At 40.4% G+C, this 23,640-nt stretch overlaps 1 protein-coding gene across 1 annotated transcript; it reads left to right on the top strand.

The window, feature by feature from the left end:
* The first annotated feature begins 4,419 nt into the window (after nucleotides 1-4,419).
* Nucleotides 4,420-23,223, top strand: aspscr1 (ASPSCR1 tether for SLC2A4, UBX domain containing). The gene is made up of 17 exons (XM_062428073.1): nucleotides 4,420-4,516; nucleotides 4,754-4,809; nucleotides 5,382-5,496; nucleotides 8,220-8,320; nucleotides 9,184-9,241; nucleotides 9,342-9,415; nucleotides 9,585-10,170; nucleotides 11,967-12,026; nucleotides 12,220-12,359; nucleotides 13,151-13,232; nucleotides 13,321-13,387; nucleotides 13,737-13,799; nucleotides 14,834-14,886; nucleotides 19,790-19,841; nucleotides 19,964-20,033; nucleotides 20,562-20,749; nucleotides 22,865-23,223. Exons 1-17 carry the CDS (start codon nucleotides 4,427-4,429, stop codon nucleotides 22,873-22,875), a joined length of 1,866 nt encoding a protein of 621 aa, XP_062284057.1. The 5' UTR covers nucleotides 4,420-4,426; the 3' UTR covers nucleotides 22,876-23,223.
* The last annotated feature ends 417 nt before the right edge of the window (nucleotides 23,224-23,640 follow it).

The raw sequence follows: 23,640 nt of genomic DNA on the forward strand, positions 1-23,640 counted from the left end.
TTCTAACTCTTACTGGAAAATGTATCTCAAGTGTGTGCGAGGCTTCTGAATAAAACACAGCATATCCTAAGAGTCGTTAGAGAAGTGAAAAGTTCTTTGAAAACGGGCGGAGACTTGGAAACGATCGCTCACGCAAGGTGTGCTGAATGAACGCAGGTTATGGATCTCCATGGTGCCTTGAGAGGCTGGCTGTTGGTTTGAAAGTCACCCTAAATGCAGTCCCCACTTTATTTCAGTCCTTAAATCGTTTGCACTTCATCCGGTAAGCGCGTCAGAGCGTGCGTAAAAATCCCGTTTGTTCAGGCGCACATTTTAACGGTGTGACAGACGACCTGTTGGCTCTGATTGCAGGTCCTCATGAGCTGCGGACGACTTGGGATTTTATTTGAAGTCTCTCCCTCCTCCTCCTCCTACTCCTCCTCCTCCCTGTCCCGTGCTTCTCCCCGCGGCGGGCCAATCGTTATTATCGTTGGCTGATGCTCCGCGCGGGGCGTCGGTCTCACACCAAGAGCGCGCGTCTGCCTGGCACGCCCCCTCTCAGTCGGTTCAGTCGCACACTCGGTCCCTTTGATGTTGTGTCATCTTATGACCACGCAGTCTTTGAAGTGTGTGTGATTGAATACGGTGTGAGGGGAAAGACGCAGCAGGACAGAGCGCTCTGCTGCAGAGAGTCACAGCATGAAGCCAACAGAGACGATTCACGTTTAAAAAGAGCGTTTTCTTTGCGTTTGTGGCTGCTGGAGAAAAATGATAAAGTTTGGGAAGTTTTAAAATGAATATACATAGCTGGAAGGTCAAACTGGATGAGTAGCTTCACAGTGGCCCCTTTTTAATCTTCATCACCACAACTGGACTGGAGAAATTGGGCTATACCATCAGTTGTAGGGCTTTCAGTGGACATACTCGGGTGGACATGTATGAGTGCTACAGGATGTTTTGAGGAGAACTTCTTCTTCTTCTTCTTCTTCAGCATTTAAGCTTTTACAAAAGTACTCTGCTGAGTTCAGACTGCATTTTCCTGCAGCTTCATCCCAGTATCTGATCATTTTTAACACACTGTCTGTCTCACTATTCTTATCCATGAGTTTGAGCCCATCATGTGTTCAGAACAGCTTATTAAACTGCTGGTTGTGAGCTTTCACCCCACTTTCATTGTCCACAGATGATAACTGCTGCCAGTATAACTCTTCCTTTGAAACCACATTTTCTCTCTGTGGTGACTCTGACTCCTGATTTCATTTCGCGAATCTTCTGTAGACAGAAGCAGCCTCTCTTTGACTTACACTGACTAGACAGAAGGTAATGAAAACTGGTCTGGATGAAGCATCTTCACTGAGTAAAGGCATCTACAGATGGCTGTTTGTTTGTTCAAAAAATGTCCAGTTATCTGTGAAGTGTCTTTGCCTCACCATCTTCTAAAGCCCTTTTTTTGTTGCTTGTAGTCTCCTTAAAATCCATTCTCAATCTCATATCTCATGTACTAGTCCAAGTCATTAAAGTCTTATTTTGTTCATTTATTGGGAATGTTTAGAAGATGAATGAAGAGTTTTACACCACGTCTAGCATCCACTTAAACTCTGATTTAGCAACTTTTACATTTTTGTTTTCTTTGATATATATTGGTGTTTCATAAGTATATCTTTTTCCATTCATTAATCCGTGATTAAAGCTGTTTTTTAAAATAAGAAATGTTGTATAAAACCCTTCAACCTCCTTGCTACAGATGTCTATACAAGCTTGCACTTCATTGGGCCACAGTTTTGAAGTTTCTGGCCTGCTGAGTGAGGAAGGAAACTGATTGTTTGTTTGTTTATTCAGACGGTGGCAATTTCCCCCCTAAACTGAGAACTGCATTCACCTCTGTCTCTCTCTCTCTCCCAGGTGGACTCTAAAATGTTGCTGAAGTGGTCAGTCAGTCAGCTGTATTCCCTCTGAATCTCAGACCTCACACCTCTCCAGCTGCCGGCACCATGTGTTGTCTCGTTGTTGTCCGTCCAGTCTGATTTCAGCTTCCGTTTTGATTCTCGCTGAGGGAATCTGTCAAACTGCATATGGTTCATCCATGAAGTCATTCATATGGGGAACAGATTGGATGTGCTGTTTCCAGTCTACAGGCGACATTCTATTACTTGGGACACATTTCATTTCAGCACAAGGGTACAGAAATAATGTGCTTTCTCAATAAAATAATCAGCGGTTCAAGTTAATGTATTCCTTCAATGCAAAATATCCACTAGCTGCAAAGCTTAAACAGTAACAGCTTTTTGATATTTGAAGAGAAAGGATGTTTTTCTCCACTGAGTCTGTCAACTATGTTACAGACAAACTGTTTGCCATTGCAGACTTTTATTAAGTCAAGTAACATAATGTTAAGTGATCTTCTTTCTATTCTGCCACATATACAACAGTGTTTTTAAGAAGAACTTAATGAAAAAAAACAAAGTAACATAGTTTAAAATGAAAGTCTCATATTGTAGTTGTAGGGTAACAGTAGGCTCATGTCAGCTATATTACCCCTGAGTTGGCCCTACTGGGTAACTTAGGTGACAATTTATTTAGTTTAATGTATAATTTCAGTGGTAGGCGTTCACCTGGCTGACCACGTCATTTTCTTTAACAGATTAACCTCATATGTACCTAAAGTTGACTATCAATTAATGTACACTTTTATGATGCCCTATTATAGATTAGGTATTGAAAAAAAACAAGAGAACACGAAACATAATGTGTTTAAATTTCAACCACTGATTTCAACATCATTTGATGCTGGTTACAGTTTTGGGACAAACCATTTTCTAGTTGTAGAATTTCTGTTAGTAACATATTTAACAGAACTTTTACTTCATTTAAATGTGAAACTCAGTTTTTGTTTTTCAGTACTGTTTTTCTTAGTATTCAGAATTTGAAATAAATAAAAATTCAATAATGTTTACTTTAATGTATTCATTATTTTGAAACCAAGACTCACTCCACAGAAAGTCAGTTTAGGAACATCATGAAAATGTCAAGCTAAATGAAACATAGGGTGCACAGAATGTGTGTGTGATATTATAATATGTCTTCCCCTTAATATTTAAAATATTATATTTTTGAAGAAAATAGTCAGTAAAAATATTATCATCAACAAACATGGGATCCTTTATTTCCAAATTTTAAACTCAAAGCTGATTCTTTTCTAAATTGAATAATATGAGTAATACTCCCCAATGATGTCCATATTCATGGGACTAACCCTGCTTTTACTAAAAAAAGAATTAAAGAAATTGTTTAATTGAACTTCTTGATGTTTACCAACATTTTTACATAATCTGTACGTTGGTGGACCAAGTGCATCACTCTGCTCTTTTCCATCCCCCTATATGTTTCCATGTAAATATACATACATAGTACATGTAAAGCCCCTTATAGCACAGAAGTATGTCAGCCATGTGTGGAAAATGTATTCTCAGCGCTGTCTAACATATCCAAAATGTCCCAGATGTTGGGGTGTGGTGTCGGCAAAGGCTCACATCATTTTCATATTCATCAAACATTCAGAGATCCCTTGATGAGGGGTGGGAATGCTTTTTGTCATCACTTAGAATATCTTTGTATGGATTTGCAGTGACGAGGGAACAGACCCATGGCAGGAAAATGGATCCCTTCACTGTAGGGTCAAACATTCAGGCCTGAACCCTTCTCGTGGTGGGTGCCATCCAAGCACTCACATTACGAATATGGTAAAGGTTGACTCATCTGACCATATTATGTTTTTCTACATCTATGTAGACCAGCCATAGCATGTATGCACTTTGCTATGTCTGTAATGAGCCAGTAAGATGAACAGTGCCGAATGTCACAGAACACCTGCCTGAAGGCACATTTGTCACGTTTCTTCACTCATAATTTCACATTCACTTACACACACACATACACTGATGCATTATTGTTGTATCATATGTTTTGTACTTTTTTATCTCTTACTATTGCTTTTACAGTTTTAAATCTGTCTCCTGTTTTATTCCTTACTGCATTGTTAAGGAGCTGAAACCGCAGATTTTTTTTACTCTCTTATACTTTTGTAATGAGATGTAACAATATTTGAAACTTGAAACTCATTCATTCAGGTTTTCCTTTAGTTTTTCAGTTGTCTGTATGCATTTGTGTTAGCAATATATTAAAAGCTACACTAATACAAGAAGAGTTTACATTTGTGGCTTGTGTGGAATGTATTTAACATGTGGATTATATTGCAGAATGTGTTTGTTTACTTTTTATTGTTTTTTGTTGTTGTTTTTTTTAACTTTCAATGCTGTGAGCACCACGAACAAGACAAAAACCTCTTTCTAATAATTTGGACGGGTTGACCCCTTTAATTCATGCTGCAGCTGCTGCTTGAGAGTCAATAAAGTTGATTCAAACAAACACTGTGACGTCACGAAACACAATGGCAGCCAGCGGTACAGCTGTGACGGTCCTTACTCCAAATGGAAGAAGACAAACAGTTAAAGTGTCTGCAAACACACCTTTATTACAGGTAACTAGTGTTTAGAGAACATGTAGTGTTTTCGGACCGGGCTGGTATTTTTTTTTACTGCTGCTCTGCGTCAAAACCAAGGCTAAATGTTTCCCTCGGAGTTAGCTTGTGTGGCTAGCTGGAGTTAGCCAGTGACAGATCAGTTTTCTGATTCCCTGCGGATTAAATCAGATTATTTAACACATTATGTTGCGCAGCTTCATTTGTGACATTCCCTCTTCTCTTTGTCGTCCTCAGGTGCTGGAGGACGTCTGCAAAAAGCACGGATTTAACCCCGAAGATCACGGTTTGAAGTGAGCATCAGTCAGTAGCTGCAGCTGTCACAGTGATGGCAGTGAAGCAACATTAGTGTCATTTTTTAATAATTTAGCATAAATTCATCTAAATACACATGGACACGTGAACAACCCACCTGTGTGAACTGAATCTGGTTTGACATGTGTGTGAGAAGTTAATAGTATTGAATAATGTGTGAATTAGCTGCTGACATTTAACCAGTTAAATCAACTGTTAATGTAAACCGTGTTTTATATCAGAGGTAGGTATATTTGAACAACTAAACAATAGCTTACTGTCATAAAACAAAGAAATATAATATTCCCCTACATCTTTCTATAAATTGTCTCCAGTTCAGCTATCTTAAAAACATATGTTTATGTTACTTTTAACTGAGAGGGATCCTGCTTTTCAATGTTATACATGTCCTATATTGAATGAATGAACTCACAGCTGTAGAGGAGAAATATTTTGTCAAATTGAATGGGGTTAAATTCCCAGCTTATGTTTATGTTTGAGCCCTCATTTTTAGATAAGGAAGACTGGCGTGCTCCATGACCCTCACATCGTCTTCTGTCTTCACCTTCAGATTTCAGAGGACTGTTCTTGACCTCACGGTGCCGATGAGGTTTGCCAACCTTCCCAACAATGCTAAATTGGAAATGGTGTCAAGTACAAGGAAGCAGGTTGTAGCTGACAGCCAGGTGAGTTGTGCAACTGTGTGTGTGTGAGAAAGCAGATGGAGAGTTTCACTTAACATAATAAACGCACCAGTGTATGAAGTACAGTATATTGCAGTACATATACTGATTAACTGTTAGTTAGTATTACTGGAAACACAAGTACAATAGCCTGATTTATAGGTCTCACCTAGTAAAGCAGAAAAATGTGAACTTACAACATAAATACAGTTTTTAAACATGTGGAACGTTGTATTTGTTTGTATTAACTAAATGCTTTACAGCTTGCCCAGGACACATTAATGCACTAGAATAATTAGCTGATGAACAAAAGATGTGACACTAAAATATTCTGTACTTCAAACACTAAACCAATAAATTGATTTACAGTCCAACAAATAAGATAATTGGCTAGTATAAAAGTATTGTTGCTGGTATTACACAAATTACAAGAATATTAGCAACAATAATTGATCATACATGTGTAACTGACAAGGAAAAAGATACCCAGAAAAATATACATTTATATAAATATATTTAAATATATATTTTATAGTTATTTACAATAATGAATCAATTGTATGCTGCACCTCACATTATGAGGAGCTTTAATTTTCATAGAGTTGTTTCAAAATGTGACATTTAATAATATACTCACTGACATCATGTGCTGTTATTGTAATGTCAAACAGCCATAAACTGGAATAAGGCTGAATAACTGTCCGTATTGTATCACGTTATTTTTTCCATTCATGTTAATGATTAAAAAAACTCCTAGATGATATCTAGTTTTCATCAACATCAATATTATTTCAGTATTTTTGTTCACTCAACTCAATATGTTGATTTTTACTGTCAGTACCTGTCAACACTTAAATTCTCCATCTGTGTAGCCAAGTTCACTTTGATCTGATCTGTATCTTAAAAAAAAATAGTTTGTAGCTGAGCTGTAGTTTCCTATGACATCATCTAAGCATTAAAGTCACGCCTGGGTTTGATCTGTTGTTCTTGTTCATTTGATGGATGGTTGACTGTTGATACCTCACAGATTTTATGGACTCACACACCCTCACTCTTCTACCGCATTGTACTTGTGTGTGAGAGGGTTTCGTGTTTGGCGGTTGACAGCCAGAGCTCTCCTTTCATCTCTCCCGGTGTGCCGATGTGCAGCGTGCATCGTGTGCTGGACAACAGGGTTGTTGAGTAAACATAAACAAATCGTAGAATGACTTCAGAGAGAGCGAGAGAGAAGAACAGAGGCTGGCACTGAGGTCTGGTGTTACTCATTTTCAGGCCAATCATTTTTCACTTTTATGGCCATAAAGCAACGAGACAATTTTCCAACAGAACTAATGACAACAAGAAAAAATAATCTAACTTTCTCCCGTCTAACAAAACACTTGATACTCACACAGCAAATCTGCACACATTTGTAAATGTGGAGAGCTTTGTTCAGGGTTGGGGATGTGGGGATGGCTACCATAGTACTTTGTAGTCTTTTCTTGTGTGGTTTTATTGCTATATTACTATTTTACTTACCTACTCAGGGACTACGGAAAATAGCAATATGATAAAACCAGGTACATTACATCTCTCCTTGTTTTTATAAAGTTAATGTTCTTTGTACATTGTCCCTGTTCAATTAAAGAAATTAAAATTCATACTGAGGTAGGCCTCTTGTGCAGCTTAATCAAGTTCGATTATGAAGAATTTTCTCCTTGAAAAAAGAGCAAAGAACCTATAAATGATCACAGAGGAAGATTTTTATGCTTAATATAGTGAGTTTCCCTTTTATGCATTTAAGAAAAAAGGTACAAGTGAGAGGTAATGATTCATTTTTCATTCAATTATTTTTAGCTTCTGTATTTTATAGTGTTTAAAGGCAATTGAAATGTTTCAAATAAATTACAGAAATATCAGTGGGATACTTGAGTGTAATTTAATTGTTTAGTGTTAATTTACTGGTTTTTGTTTATGACTCTTAATACAGGTTGCATGTCCAAGAGTGATTTAGAGATCTGGATGAAACGCTGTTAGGTGTTTGATTAAAAAAATAGTTATTTTTATGCTGGTGGTCTGGGTTCCTGAGACACGTACCATGTAATGATAATGTTTCTAGATCAATTCCAGTTGGGGTCCTTTGTCACCTGTGTCCCTCTCTATAAGCTTGCATATGCAAAAACAGCCACAAAACACATACTGACCTCTTAAAGGTCTCCTCTAGACATGCATTAAGATGTTTAACTGGACACAAGTTGTCTCCTACTTCACATCTAAAATTCACTCTGTGTTTTGTACAGTGGAGGATTCTAGTTTCCACATCACACTTTTGTAAGTTGAGTTTTGGACCACAATTGGCTCCAAACTAGTTGTGATGTCACAAATCCTGCTTATAGACCACACCCTTAAAATCAGATTTTTCACTTAGCACAGGCAAACTTTCTACTTTCAGATGAATGTAAAAACAAACTCATTATTCTGCACAGTGAAGCTCAAACATTCAACTGAAAGAACAAGAAGAGAAACACATTTTTGAGTGGAGGGGGACTTAAACTTCATCTCACAATCACTTTTAGTATAAGCATACTGTTTGCACTATGAGTTAGACATTGAGCTTGAGGGGTGGATGGACTCATGTTGATCTAGCATTTTCCTAATGTTTCCTGTGACTATAGTTTTGGCTAATGTGTTAAGTGTGTTTGTGGTCTTTGACATCTCTGACGTCTGAACTACACATTATCTCTTAGGTGCGGATTGCGCTACAGATGGAGGATGGCTCCCGTCTGCAGGGTTCTTTTTCTTGTGGACAGAGCTTGTGGGAGCTGCTCACACATTTCCCCCAGATCAGGTGTGTTCATTTACACATGTACAAGGTTTGTGTGTGTGCACTCTTGTACCCTCATCTTTGTGATGACCAGATTTGAATTTTTCAGATTAGATTCATAGGTTGTTTTTGGGTAATGGGTTTATCTTCTTTTAGACGAGCCATACAATGATGATTTCTGTCCAAATTAACAAATTATTTCAAGACAGTGATCCACATTATTAACTACATTAAGGCTGGGCAATAAATATATATATATAAATATAGATATACAGTATAGATTTAGATGTTGTCCAGCCCATGTGCGGTGCTAATACCTCTATACTAATATGTATATTAGTATAGAGGTACAAATGTATGTATGTAACACTGTTTGATAACCTTCTCACTGACGTTTGAAGCCTTCCCACACAGCACTCATTCAAACACACACACACAAGCAGCTGTTGCTCAGTAGTTCCAGCTGTGCGGTCCCAGGTGCTCATGCATCTGTCAATTCCTCATCTCATCTCTATTAAATGACATCACTCCACATCCTGATCCAAGGAAGTAAGGCTTCGATGAAATGAATATTAGCCACACACCGCCATAAAAGCTCGAGGAATGTTGTGAAGCAAAGGGGAAAGCTTTGATTTTCAGAATTAAGGAGAACAATAGTAAAACATTTATGGTTCAATTAGTTTGTAGATGGGATTGTGCACACATGGTTTACACATGCAGACGGCGTGCTACCACATCACATGAGGTTTTGTTGTAAAATCACAGGGCTGATTTCCCTGAACAAGGGAAAGTCACTTCATTTGTTTTGTCACAGTTGATTCAAATGAAAATGATCCGCCCATAACTTCACTCCTGCTGTTTATCTCGATGTCACCACCTTTCTCTAGCGTGTCGGAGCTGTCCGAGACAGGATCCATCCCCGCTTGTGTTTACATGAGAGACGAGGTATGCACCGTTCCTTTAACCCTACGTTTCTCAAGAGATGAAAGTGAGTTTTATGGTAACACAAATGTCTGCGTGTGTGCATGCGTGTGTGTTTGTGTAGGTGAGTGGGGAAGAAGCGCTCAAGAAGGCCACTCTGAAGTCTCTGGGTCTGACAGGAGGAAGTGCTATTGTCAGGTACACAGCTGGTTTTCATATTTTCATGTGATTTATAGTATTTCATACAAAAAACTTTAATATTGAGAATATAGATGTACTTTAAATATAACTGTGAATAGAGTGGAAAATCACACTGACTTAATGCTTCACAGTATGACATGAACTGCTCTTTATATCGCTCTTTAAGGTTTTTAGTCAAAAAGAACAAAGCACCAGGAGAGGAAGATGACGGGGAAGCCACTGAAACCGCTGCAGTGCCAATGACACCTGTTGCCAAGGAAAGCACACCTAGTCCATCACCTCAGCCCGATCCTGCTCCACCACATCCAGATACTTCAGAAACAAAAGTGCCAACTGAAAATGTAAGCCCTGCCATTCCAATGGAAACCCAACCTGCACCGAATCCTGCCTCTGCCACGAGCACCCTTCCTGTTGAACAGGAAGTGTTTCCAAACCCCCAAGATTCAGTTCGGCCAAAAGCTGCACCTGTCAGAAGAGGAATGCCGGAGGAGGACGGAGAGGAAGCGGGGCCATCAGGACTCAACTCACACCCTTCCACCTCCTCCTCCTCTTCCTCCTCTCCTGCTCCCGCTCCCTCGGCCCCATTCATTCCCTTTTCTGGAGGTGGTCAGCGCCTCGGTGGTCCGGCGGGAGGAGCAGTCGGACGTACACTATCCTCATCGTCATCATCCTCATCTCTGCCAGCTCTCACGTCTTCAGTAGAATCCCCCAAAGCCAAGAAAGCCAAATCCAGCTACGGTTCAGGCTCCAAGGTAAGACCCATAGCCAGAACACTGTCAAGGCAAATATATTGGTGTAGGATGATTGAATATTTTCAAATTATTCATTCAAGAAAACAATCTCAACACAATTTTCTGAATTCAAGTGCTTCTTGTCCACGTTGGTGTTAGGGCTGCAGCTAATGATTTCTATCATTGGTTATGCAATTAGTTGTTCTATATGTCTATGAAATGTTGATTTCTGTTTACCAAAGACCAGAATACAACCTAAAATACCTTAAAGTGCACCTGACCTGCCTTCCAGCAGGTTGCAGTTATGTCAGATGGGATTCGTTATCATTCAGGGACAAGCCTGCTAACTTCAGTTTTAGACCTCTGCTAACTTAAATGCTAAAAAATGAATCAATGGCGTGGCTCGTCTGGACGTTCCAAATGTGATCGGATCAAATTCTGAGAGTGAAACGAGTAATTTCACAGGGGTTGTGATGCACAAAAAAATGCATCCACCATTATACAGCCACTCCTTTGACCACTAGTCGCACCCTGAGCTGACACACTGAGTCAAATCGAGTGAAGCCAAGCCGACACGTGTTTGGAAAACCCCCAACAGAAACAACCACAGTGGCACTCCAGTTTCTAAACAACATTTGTGGTGTTGCATTAGAGACAGAGCGCAATTAAGTCCCGCCCACACCCACAGAGGAAAACAATTCATCGCTCTCCACTGACTTTGTATTGCGTAAAATTGCTGCCTTGTATATTTTGTGACATAATACAGTAAACAAGCATCTCAAATGAGAAACATCAATTAACGCAATTGGATCATTTTTCAGAGTGACATATGTCTCCAATCACTAATCACAGAACCACCTGAGTTCTCATTCAGATGCACACCAACCCTGACAGACCGGGTGGTACGGAACCCCCCTCCCCAATACAAAAAGCCCTGTGGAACTTTTAAACGTGGGAGTTGTAATCATTGCGATAATAACGTGAAATCCAATTATTTCCATGATGGGAGCACATATCAAACGAGAGACTTTGCCAATTGCAACACCACACATTGATTATAGACTGGCATGTCCCTGTGGTTGTTTCTAAGTAGGAAGAACAAAAAGAAGACTAAAAGACCGAGTTGAAGAACATAAAAATGCCATCCGCACAAAGAATGTTGATTATGCTATGGCATCACATTATGTGCAAATGGGACATAGAAACCCTGAAACACTGAAAGTCATAGTGTTAGAAGTTGTTGAAGTTGTTAAAGAAGGACATTAGAGGCCCTCCCCCCTTTGCATTTGACCTTTTTGACTGAGACCATATCCCATCCATGCAAAAAGCCCTTCACAAGATGGAATAAGCACATTACACCTAAAGTATCCAAAGAGACATGTATGTGACCACCACAAAGACCCAGCAGCTCTTCTTCTCCGTTGTCATCATATTCAGGTTACTGTCGAAGAGGACTAAAGAAACCAGAAAATGTTTAGATTTAAGAAGTTGAAACCAGAGAACTTTGGCATTTTTATCTTAAACAATTCATCTAGTCGTTGCAGCTCTAGGTGGCTTAAAAGTTTATCTCTGCTGATGTCATATGCATCTTAACCATCAGGCTACCACAGCAAGAAATCTTATTCTTGCCCCAAGTATAAGAAATCTTCTAGAAATCCTATTTTTGCTCATTCTTGTGTTTTTGTTTTGTTTTTGTTTGATATGCACACATGTCTGTAGATTACAGACCGTTTTGTTTGAGAAATGGCAGCTGACAAAATCATTTCTCCTAGTAAGTAAGTGAGTATAACTTGTAGCCGTTTCTGTTTCTTTTGCAGCATCAAGCCACTGCCAACCAGCCAGATGAGGACATGGAGCATGGAGAGCAGTTCTTGAAGGTAAACCTGCTTCCCGTGTTGTGGGTTTAAACCTCGAATGACACAATATTATCCTGTAACTCATTGATTTAGGGTCTGTGTCCCCACTCAGGCCAGCTGTTTTAATTATATGAATAATCCTGATGTTTCATGGAGTAAATAAAAACCTTAACGTGGACACTGTCATTGACTCTCTCTCTATCTATCTCTGCAGCCGGTGGAGAGGGAGCCTCTCATATATCACTTGGAGACTATGTCACATAAGTCGGATCAGCACGGCGATCTGCCCGACGAGTTCTTTGAAGTGACCATGGATGATGTGCGCAAGCGCTTCTCCCAGCTGAAGAGCGAGAGGTAAGGAGAAGGAAATGAACGGAAGCGCTTGGGCGACTTTGGTCAGATGTCTGCGTGTGATATTTAGCATAAATACCTTGTTGCTGTAGAAACACGTTTGGATCAGATGTATTCCTGCTCTGTTTGTAACAGATAATTAGTCAGTTTGGCTCAGCTGTGTTTTGTCAATGTTTTACCCTTAATTGCAGAATACCAGGGCAGTGATGAGAGGCTATAGGCAGGGAGAACACTGGGCATCACCGTGTGTGTTTTGAAGTTTTTATTTATTTATGAGCGCTTCTTCAAAACAGATGCGGATAAGTTTACTCTGCGCTCTCTGGATGTGGCCGCAGCAGACCACAGCTGCTGAGATACTGTGTGTGTTCTTCTCATTCATAAGACAGCACGCACACTACTAAAGCCTCTAAATATGGCGTACGGGGGGTAATTAGTAAACCTGCATTGCGGAGATGTTTATCTTGCAGCCATCGACCAAACACTGTCACGTTGAGGCCGCCACACATACATCCTTTAATCTCCGTCTGCACTGACTTAGCTGGCTGCCTCATGGCTACGCTACTACAGTGTCGATGACTGCAATTACCAAGGGTGGAATTAAGCCAACCACAGCAATTCGCCTCTGCCTCTGACACGCTCACACGCATACACGGCCACACACGAGCGAGGCTAAAGGACGAAGCATTGACTTTCGTTTTTTTCCCCGATCATCTTCCCCGTTGTCGATTCTTCTTTTTATGTCACAGCTCGCTTCATTATGACTTTGTCCATCTTTTTCTGCTTCCGTTCTGCAGGAAGTCACTGGAGGAGACTCCACTCATGACTAAATCTCTGAGAGAAGCTCAGATGAAGGAGAAGATGGACAGATATCCCAAAGTGAGTGCAAGTCATCACAATCCTGCTTTGAAACATGCGTATTTGTTTGTACAGCTTTAATTAAAACACTGCCACTGTGTGTCTCCAGGTGGTCCTGAGGGTCCAGTTTCCAGACAGACATGTTCTACAGGGTTTCTTCAGGCCTCTGGAGACAGGTGTGTGTGTGTGTTTGTGTTTGCATGCGTGTGTGTGTGCGCATTGTGGAGAGTGTTCATTTCAGCTGGGCTAGCCACAGGTATGGCTGCAATGTTAAAGCTACTTGTGGCTCACTCACCACATTTATGACTGAAGCCACACCAGAGAGAGAGAAAGAATGAGACAGGTCTGTAATTCCAGGGATTAGATCCACCTCAACCCTAACGGCAACACAACAAGCAGCAGAACAACAAATCTGAGGGAAATTCCATCTAAAAATGAAATGCACTCCACACAGGGACTGATTTAGGTGCAAACCAATCCTTTCTTTATGCACAAATCAATTTTCTCTGTTTGTCTTGTGCGCAGTTGGTGCCGTGAAGAGTTTTGTGAGGAGTCACTTGGAGGATCTTCAGCTCAGTTTCTATCTGTGTAAGTGTCACTTAATTTCCACATAATAAATCACATCATCAAGTGTGAACATTTATGTTACTATGAAGCCATGTTTCTGTGCTGGTTTTGGCCAACTTAGATATATTTATAGTTTTGGACATCATTAAGTAACTGTTGAGGTGTCTGAACTTTGCTACAACATAGTTTAACAGGACAAGAAATGAGTGGTCAAACATTAAACAAGCCATCAGTTTAGCCAGATTATGGATTACTAATCCACTTTCTTTGGTGGTGAAACTAAACGTAATTAACCTAACAAGAGGGCCTAAATTAAACCAATAAACATGTCTGTAAACTGAAACGAAAGTTTATAACAGACAGTTATTAATCTAACTATTTATCTTTGTTTTCTCCCCCAAGAAGTTTGGCCTATTTAGACACTTATTTAAAAGCTGTCTGATTTCTTTTTAGCAATGTCGCTATGTTTTCTGATCTCAGGAATACATTTCATCAGTACAGTTTTATATAACTGGTAGAAGTGATTCCCAAAAACTACAACAGTTAAATCCAAGTTTTAATAAATTGGTGTTAACTTTTAAATTTCATTTTTAAAAGTCTGTCAGCACTTTTTTTTGTATTTTTTCTTTTCTTATTGTTTACATTTTGCAGATTGTGCCTTTGTTTTTTTCTTTCCTGTATATCCAAACATTGGCTCAGATTTACAGTAGTCTGATGACTAAAGTCAAATTGAACTGTAATGATAGCAATGTTGCCAAAGAGGCCACTCAGGTTTATCTACATAGATTTTCTACTGTGTTACGAAATTATTTGAGTCTCAGTTGACTTAATTAAAACTCCTTAAAGCCATTCAGCCTTCCTCGTGCATCTGACAAAACGCTGGTCTTAAATGAAAACTGATCGTATTCTATTGGAAAAGTTTGAAATTTTACGTCATTAATCAATGGCCACACATTTGAATCCCTCCAAATTTTCCAGTACTTGAAAGTAGATTTTACCTACAGTGACGTGTCCAGTTTTTAATTTCTTCTCTTGTAAAAAAATCTTTCTTTCAGTCATCACGCCCCCGAAAACCATTCTGGACGATCCTTCAGCCACACTTTTCCAGGTAAGAGCGGTCGCAGTGTCGTGTGAGTACGCAGGCAGCACAACAATAAACAGAAAAACCGGACTCTGGCAAACCACATCACAGTCACACCCCAGAAAAAAACAACTTTGACTCCCCCCATGTTTGAAACTATCTCCACACACACACACACAAAACACGCAGACTGTAAATTGTATTGGCTGGTTCTTCTCTCCTCTTCAAAGCCTCGCCACATTCCCGTTCTCCCCCTCTTCTCTCGCTCCTACACGCTCTCAAAACTTGTTCCCCCTCTCCACTGTCCTTGACCCCAGCTGGGCTTGATTTTTCCCAGACTGGCACATGGGGTTAATACAGGCCTCACTTTGATCTTAACACACACACACACACACAGACACTCTCACGCACAGAGCAACGGGCAGACTCGATGCTTTGTTGCCTTCAAGTTCAGAGCGATTCTCATGCTGAAACAGATGAGAGCGAAGAGATGCAAGCAAACAACGGGGAGAAAAAAAACCCAAAGTTGTTCTCCACTACGGTGTTCCTATACGCCTCACCAGCTCTCCCTGTCGTCTTTCATTTATAGATGTATTATTTTGGGATAACTAGAATTTTTTTTTTTGTCGTCAGTGCTGTGCTCCTTATTTTCTCTTTTTGACACTGTGACTCAACCTGAAGCAGCGCGTGGGGGGAAGAAGGAGAGGTGGAGGCAGAGAAAGTTGTTTGAAGTGATATCTTTGATGAGGAACAAGATTCAGCTCCACAGAGGGGCCGGTACAAAAGATAAGGATCCTCAGAAGCACACTTTGAAATGAGTGCTTGTGTGTGTGTGTGTGTATGCGCCCTTTTCGTACCATGACCTCTCTGTATGTGATGTTCTGATGCAAGTCACCCGTCCCTCTTTGTTTTTTTATCTTTTTGTCCCTCTCTGAGCTCCCCCGGCCTGTTTTCCTCTACATGTCCCTCTCCTGTACCCCAACTCCAACTTTCTCTCTTTTCCTCTCATCCCCTCCTCCTCCTCCTCCCGTCTCCACCTCCAACAGCACTACTGTCCCTCTGTCCGACCCTCTCTTGTGCCTCACTCCCCTCCAAAGCCCCTCCCCTCACCCCCATGTCTCTATCCATTAGGGACTTAAAAGCATTAAAGCGCACAAAAACAAAATCTTTAATCCCCTTGGTATCATGTCACACAGATACACACACACACACACACACACACACACACACACACACACACACACACACACACACACACACACACATACACGCTGTCTGTCTCCGTTTTCCTGTCTATACATCAATCTTTGACACACACACACGGAATCTTTAATCTTTTTTTGTCATGTCACATAGACATGAGCACACATGCATATGTACTCTCTCTCTCTGTCTCTCTGTCTCTGTGTCTCTGTCTCACTCTCTCTCTCTCTCTCTCTGTGTCTCTCGCTCTCTCGCTCTCTCTCGCTCTCTCGCTCTCTCTCACACTCACACACACACACTCACGCACACACACTTTGTGTCATGTCAGGAAAGGAATGTTTCCCAACCCAGCAGCCCTTTGATACCTCCCTCATCCGTCTCTCCCTCTGTCTTCCATCAGGATCCGTTCTGCCTCTCTTTCTTTCTCTCTCTCCATTCCTCTCTCTCTCCCTCTTATATATTTTTTTATACTGTCCCTCTCTCTCACTCATACACACACACACACACGCACAAGTCGTCCCGAGTGGAAGCGCCACTGCCAGAGGGAGGAGGATAGCAGGAATGCCCGTTGTTCCACTGTAACACATTGTTTCCTGCTCACAGAGCTGTGATAATAGCAATTAGGCCAGCGTGTCCCAATTTAGCAGCCAACAGGGGGGGGGGGGGCGGGGCAGTGTGTGTGTGTGTAAAAGGGGTTGTAGTGGAGGTAAACCCACCTAATCCCACCTTCTCTTTTTACACTGCTGACTGGAGTCACATGCAAAATGTTTTACTGAGCAGCTAACACTAAATTCCATCATTTTTTGAGATATGTTGATTTTATTTGCATGTCTCAATATCAATCTTACAATCTGTACAGCAACACAACATCCCCTATCTTTGATTCAAATAAGAACACCACCCCCCCAAAAAAAACAACTGTTTAACAAGGAATAAATGGAAGAACCCACAGAGCAGGAAGAGCAACAGCAGAGGAATCCCACTCCCAGAACAGACAGAGGGACAGAATAGACCAAAGTTACAGTATAATTATAGATAGATTGATGACATATAGGAGTTAGTGACCATTCATACAGACGCACACCATTACTGTTGTAACTTTGTTAGCCTTTCGAGCTTCCACCATTTAAAATGATACTTCAGATGATCATAATTGCTGTCGCCAGCACTCTTTTAAATGTTTCAAGCAGACAGCATATGAAACAAGTCTTGTACAAGATCATTTGATGGATAAATACATGATATTATGCAAACAGACTGAGAACAGATCATGTAGAGACTTTGTCCTAGACTTAAAAAAAGCCACTTAAAAAGCTAATGTGAGTTTTTGTTGTGACGCATGCTTCAAATAAAATTCCCAGTTTGTCGATGATCAAAGCTCAGATTTATTGTACAGACTATTTCAGTTCACCGCGGCTACAAAGGACAATACCACCAGGATTGTCCATTGTAGCCTTCTTGCACAAAGTACACCAAACTGTTCCACTAAAATGTACAAAAAGAAAATAAGTGGGAATGAAACAAAGGCTCAAACACTGTATGTCTCTCTAACAAATCAGCAGCACCTAAGGCTGATTAAGCTTGATCTTCATAAGTACAACTCTTAATTAGCCCAATACAAGAATAAGCGCCGCCTATTGGTCGTAGGTGAAAACGTAAAGTACACAAATATACAGGCATGTAACAAAGTGGATCCTACAGATAATAATAATTGTAGGAATAGTAATTAAATATAATAAATAATTAAACTTGTAAAAAGTAAGAAGAGAAGATTTTCTTTATATTGATGAATAGTTGTGGCACTAGATGGCATCACTGCTCAACACACGAGGGAGTTATTCAATCTTTTTTTAAGCTGATATACTTTTTAAAAATACCTGGAATTTATTACGGATGCAAAAAAAGCAGGATGTAGGTTTTATGAAACATTTGACAAGATACTTTAGATATTTATTATAATGTTTTTTAAAGCTACTCAGCTACACTCGCCTCTGCTGGAGAAGAAACCGCGCAGACGAGGCCAACAACAGGCTGGGAAAGATCAGTTCAGCTTTTGGATATAATCTGGATCCACTTGATGCTCTCTTGGCAATAAAGAGAAACACGGCAAAAATTCAGAGCATCTTCAACAGTAGACAGTGTCTGTACAAATACAAAACTCAGTGTTGCAGTATAGCAAGTATTTGTCTCGTTTACTGTGACACCTTTAAATGTTTACAGGTGCTGCTCAGGGATCTTTGCCACTTGGAAAGGACAAAGAAAAGCAAAGTTTAATTAATAACATACCGACTTTTTTCCATAATACCAAAAAAGCAACGAGCTGTCGTTAGATGTTACTAATATCATTAATAAGTCAAAATATCTGCTGTGAAAAAGGTTGCCTGTTTTAAGAAGATATATCATACGTTGAATGATGATCACCTGCGTCTAAACGAGGGATTTTAAGTTTCAAGTAAGTTGTATCTAGAAGGTTTCTCACCCAAAACTACACACTAATCAATATAAAAACAGAATACACTGAATAAATGACATGGTAACTGTCTATCTATCTATTTTGTTTATTACATTATAAATTTAGCGGTTAACAAGAGGTACAGGGTGGCTAGTACGAGGCCATCAATTAAACAGACAAATACACAGGTAAAGTTCATTACACAGGGATTTGGGTGCAGATGTGTATTTCAATAATAGTGACACTATTATTGAAATAAAAAAACAAAACAAATGTCAATTATTAGAAAAGTATTTATACTGTGTTTCCTCAAAGAAACCATTTCATCTTCTGTTTTTTTACCTCAGTCTCACTGTGGTCGAGGTGTATCAGTTATCTTTTCTATGGAGAATATAACAAGGTCTGTAGTAGGTGGATTCTCTAACATAAAGATCTTCAGGAAGTAGATCAGTATTACATAAACCATTACTGTAGTTTTATTTCTCTGATGAAACAGATCCTCTTTTAGTATTCATAAAACATTACAAACCCAATGATTTGCAGAGTTTAGTCGTAAATATATATGTAGTTTACATATATATTTGAATGTAATGTATATTACAAATCACTGAGCATTTTAGGCTAGTTATAAGACGAAAAGCAGAAATCACTCTTTGATGCTTTTTTCTTGACAATACATTTAATGTTTATCTCTTTGTGTGTTTTTTTTTTTTGGGCTGCTGACTGACTGCTCATCTTTCTTATTTACCACTACATCATTGAAAACAACTCAGCTCCTGCTTCCAATCTCTCCTGCGTCGCTCATGTGTTTCTGTGAATGTGTCGAGGACTGTTTTCCTTTAACCCGCTCTGTTTGTCTCCGTTCTATTAGAGTCACAGACATGTGCCCCGCTTGCCTGCCTGTCTGTCTGTGTTCCTACCTCATAATTGTACAGTTGATAATATCTGCCTGCGACTGGTCCATTATAACCATTAAGACTATCACCAGAGAGGAGTGTTGTGCTTCAGGGGTGAAAGTGTTTCCACTAACCATTTGATTGGTGCTCATTTTGTGGTCTGCTTCAAAGAGCCACGGTTACTGGTTCAGATCCCCGAGCAATGAATCATCTTCAAAAATGAACTTGACTTTGGCTTGGATGTGGTGGTAGCACTTGGTTTGCGTGTAGTAGGAGACGGTTTTGTTTGGATTTTTCCATGTTTTGCAGAGAAATTGAGTTGTGTGCCAAACATTTTTTGACTGCTTCTGTTCACTTCTGCTTCTCTCTCTATCCGCAGGCCGACCTGTTTCCTGGTGCACTGGTCTACTTCGGCTCCAATGTTAAGACAGGTTTCTATCTTTTTTTTCTTTCTTCCCCCCCCCCCTCATATGCAGAGAATTAGATACTGGTGTATTACTGAGGAATGTAACACAACAAAACAATAGTTTGTTTGTGTGCGTTTCCTCCACAGAATCTTACTTAAAGAGGGAACTGCTAGGATCCACTGTCTCGGCCTTGCAAGCAAATGAGTCCATAGCGAGGTATGTGTACGTGTGTGTGTGAGTGAGTGTGTGTTTAAATGTGCCTTTGGTCGTGCGTGCCTTTGGTTGTGTATGTGCACTTGTATCCCGCGGCAACCAGCCTATTTTCCTGTCACAAAGCTGTCATCATTGGAATCCCTTTGAGGTTTCGCCTAAACAGCAGGTGCCCCCATGCGCCCTCATTTCCTCCACAAACACACATGCACGCACGCATGCATGCACACATAAACGCACACACCATTTTTCCAGTCCTTCTAAAGATAGAGCCCGTTTCCCAAAACTGACCCCCACCTGTTGTCCTTTAGCTTCTTTAATAAGGTCATCACCCCTCCTCTTGTTTTAGATCTTTATCTCCCTCTGTTGTTTCATTTCTGGCACGGCTCCTCCACCAGCCAAACAACGCAGCTCTAAGTAGACACATGAATTCCTCAGAAAACAAAAAACAACAGCCTGCACTCCTCCAAAGGAGTTTCACCAAAAGAATCCAAAGATTTCACCCTTCCTTTTTTTTTTCCCCCTCCACCTCAGCTGCATGCCCAGGTCTGCGACACCCTCCTCCACCCCTGTGGCCTCCCAGGAGCCACTGTCTCCTCCACAGCCGACAGCAGACGCTGGCGGCTCCACACAGAATGGGCGAGACCAGCCTGAACACACCCAGGCTGCTAAACCCAACAGGTCTGACCCGGGCAAGGTTCCCAAGTGGCTCAAGCTTCCAGGTGAGGATGGGGCAGGATTGAGAGCGCACACGCACACACACGCACACACACGCACACACACGCACACACAGGCACACACACGCGCACACACACACACACGCACGCACACACGCGCGCACACACACACACACCAAATCACTTGCACACTCATTTTATTTCACATAAAGTTTGGATCAGTCCGTTAAATAGATGTTCTGTGTTCAGTTTTGCGTCCATCTTTCTCCGGTCCTGTCCATTTTGTGTCTTCAGTGACTTTTTGCAACAAACCAAGAGCTGTAAGCATGAAATTGATACACACTGACATGAAATTCATTCATTGGACAGTTTTAGTGACTTTCATCCTGCATCATCAGTGCTACACATGGGGAAAATTAAATTCCAGTTACTGGCGGTAGGTCATGCTGCACTTTATGCAACATACTGTATGTGTTTATTTATCTTGAGCTTACCTTATTTTACTTTGAGGAACAGGAACCTCTTTTTCACTTTCTGATTAACCAGGGAAAAACCCAGCACTCGCCTGGGTTAGGGTTACACACATTTGTGTTACAGTGGTCACCAAATAATTTTCCCAGAAATATACTGTGTTTTCTCTTTTTTGATTCGATTTAATAGTACTTTAGCTCATGAATCTGTGTTAAAATCACGTCAACTATCATAAAATTCTCTGGTTTATCTGCTTTGCTTTCACACCAGAAATGAACTGAACAAGGGTCAACACTGACAGTAACTGAGTCCCTTGTTTTCATGCAGTCTCCTTTAAGTCCTCACCAGAGTTTGATTGACAGCTTTCACACCAGCCCGAATGTACCAAACCAATCTGTTTGGGTCGATGTTTGAGTTTGTTTGTACTAAACCAAACATGTACACACTCAACCCAGTCATCCTTCCCAGAGATCACTTTATTTTTTCTTCGGTAGAGAAAGGACAGAAAGCTTTTAGCCACAAGATTCTTGTCGTAGTAAATACACACACACACACACACACACACACGCACACACACACACGCACGCACGCACGCACACACACACATACATGCACACAAACCCCGAACCACAGTCAATAGGAAACGGCCGTTTGAAAGCAGAATTCCTCATGACTCAGAAGATAAGGATGCATGTAAGGGTGAACCAATTAGTTCAGGATGGTCACCCCCTCTGGCCCAGGAGACCACTACAGACACTCTGAGCCCAGAAAGAGAGGCTGCTGCTGGGCCACATCACACAGCTCGAGCCCCTGTGGTCAGCCCAGGCTCGGCACTTTTCTGTTGTTCTGTTGTGGTGATTCTGGCGGTCATCGTATTGATGTTTTTGTTTAGAATATTGCTCCCTTTTCTCTCTCTGGACGTCTTGTTTTTATGTGCGCTTTATTTCTGGCTGATCTCCGTGTGTGTCCTCTTAAGAAAGTTGTGGCTGGTTTTTCTCTTTCATGAGGAAAGTTAAAAGAAAAAGACGAAGGGGAGGGGGGCTGAATTGGAAATTATGGACTCCATGTGTGGAACCCTACAGGGCGCGCACACATACACACATACAAACACACACACGGTAGACTTCCCCACACTTTATTACCTGTCGTAGTCAAAATGATCTCTCGAAGTGTGTCGACGCATCCTGGAGGAATCAAGATAAGAGTCGACACATATCCAGAAGCTCATCTGAATAAAAGCAGAAGCTCCTTCCAACATCCTGATGTTCGGCACTGTGTCAATGTTGACTGCATTTATAATAATAGATCTCTCTGATGATACAGTGCTTTTACTTTTAGACACATTTTCAAGAGTCATGATTTTTGTCTTCATACCTTTTTAAATGAAGCTTTTTTTAAAATAAAAATATAACCTTGTATTGATCAGATTATGAGGTTTGATGAGGAAAAAATTACATTGGCAAACTGCATTAGCATCGGACTTTTAAATAAGATGTAATGCAAAAAACCTGTTTGGATTGCAACATGTTGATTACAGCAGATGTTTCAGATCATGTCAGTGCAAAGATCTCATTTCTCAGTTGTGTCGTGTTTAACAAAAGTTGAGCAAAATAAACAATTCCTGTACTGTTAATTTGTGTTATTTGTTGATGGACAGGGCTGTTAACTGCCATCTTCTGTCTCCTGCAGGTAAGAAATGAGACGGCTGCTGTCTGTTGATGAGATAACTGACGACGACAGACATTTTGACAAACTCTGCTTTGCACATTTGAGTACAGCACTTAAGTCTTTGCTGCGCTGCCGTAAAGGCTTAACATTTTGAATGCAGTGGACTTTGACCCATCATGGAGGGGACACCGGCACTCAAATAGGTATAAAAAAAAAAAAACGGTCAAAATGATAAAAAAGAGTGAATATTTCATTTGCCAAGAAAGTTGACGTGTTTTATTCCAGTTGATCTCTGGAAGGAAAGGAGTGCTGAAGAGGTTGTTTTTATTCTGCACAGCTTAAAAAAAGAAAAGTAGAATAAATGAATAAAGATTGTTGTTGTAAAAATGTGTCTCATATTGTCTTGAATCATTTAAAAACCCAATGAAGCAATCTCACCTCAAGGTCCATTTAGTAACTGCTTTGTTTGGAGCTTTCAATCAGATAATCTCCATCAGCAGACGTAGATGTTAACATTACTTTTTTTTCCTGGACAATAGAAAGGATAAGATTGGTTAATTTTTAAAAATATTTTTCTCATTATCAATAAATCTCATGTGCAGAGCCAAACCAACAATGAACTCATCCTACTTATAAGTATTGTGTCTGTATCCAAAGGCTGATATATTGAATTCCTCTGTGCCGTAGGACTCGGTTGCCGTCCAAGAAACGTTAAAAAAACATCGATGAGTCACACAGCTGCACTGGGTGACACGTTCATTCACCCCAAAGATTACAGACACGTTAGTTTGTTTAGA

This window comes from Scomber scombrus, chromosome 2 (genome assembly GCF_963691925.1).
Source record: "Scomber scombrus chromosome 2, fScoSco1.1, whole genome shotgun sequence".
In the NCBI taxonomy this organism is placed as follows: Eukaryota; Metazoa; Chordata; class Actinopteri; order Scombriformes; family Scombridae; genus Scomber; species Scomber scombrus.

Coding starts and splice junctions, on each gene's coding strand:
- aspscr1 (XM_062428073.1), top strand. CDS start 4,427: ATGGCAGCCAGCGGTACAGCTGTGACGGTCCTTACTCCAAATGGAAGA. Junction 4,517..4,753: donor CAAACACACCTTTATTACAG/GTAACTAGTGTT, acceptor TGTCGTCCTCAG/GTGCTGGAGGACGTCTGCAA. Junction 20,034..20,561: donor GCAAATGAGTCCATAGCGAG/GTATGTGTACGT, acceptor CCTCCACCTCAG/CTGCATGCCCAGGTCTGCGA.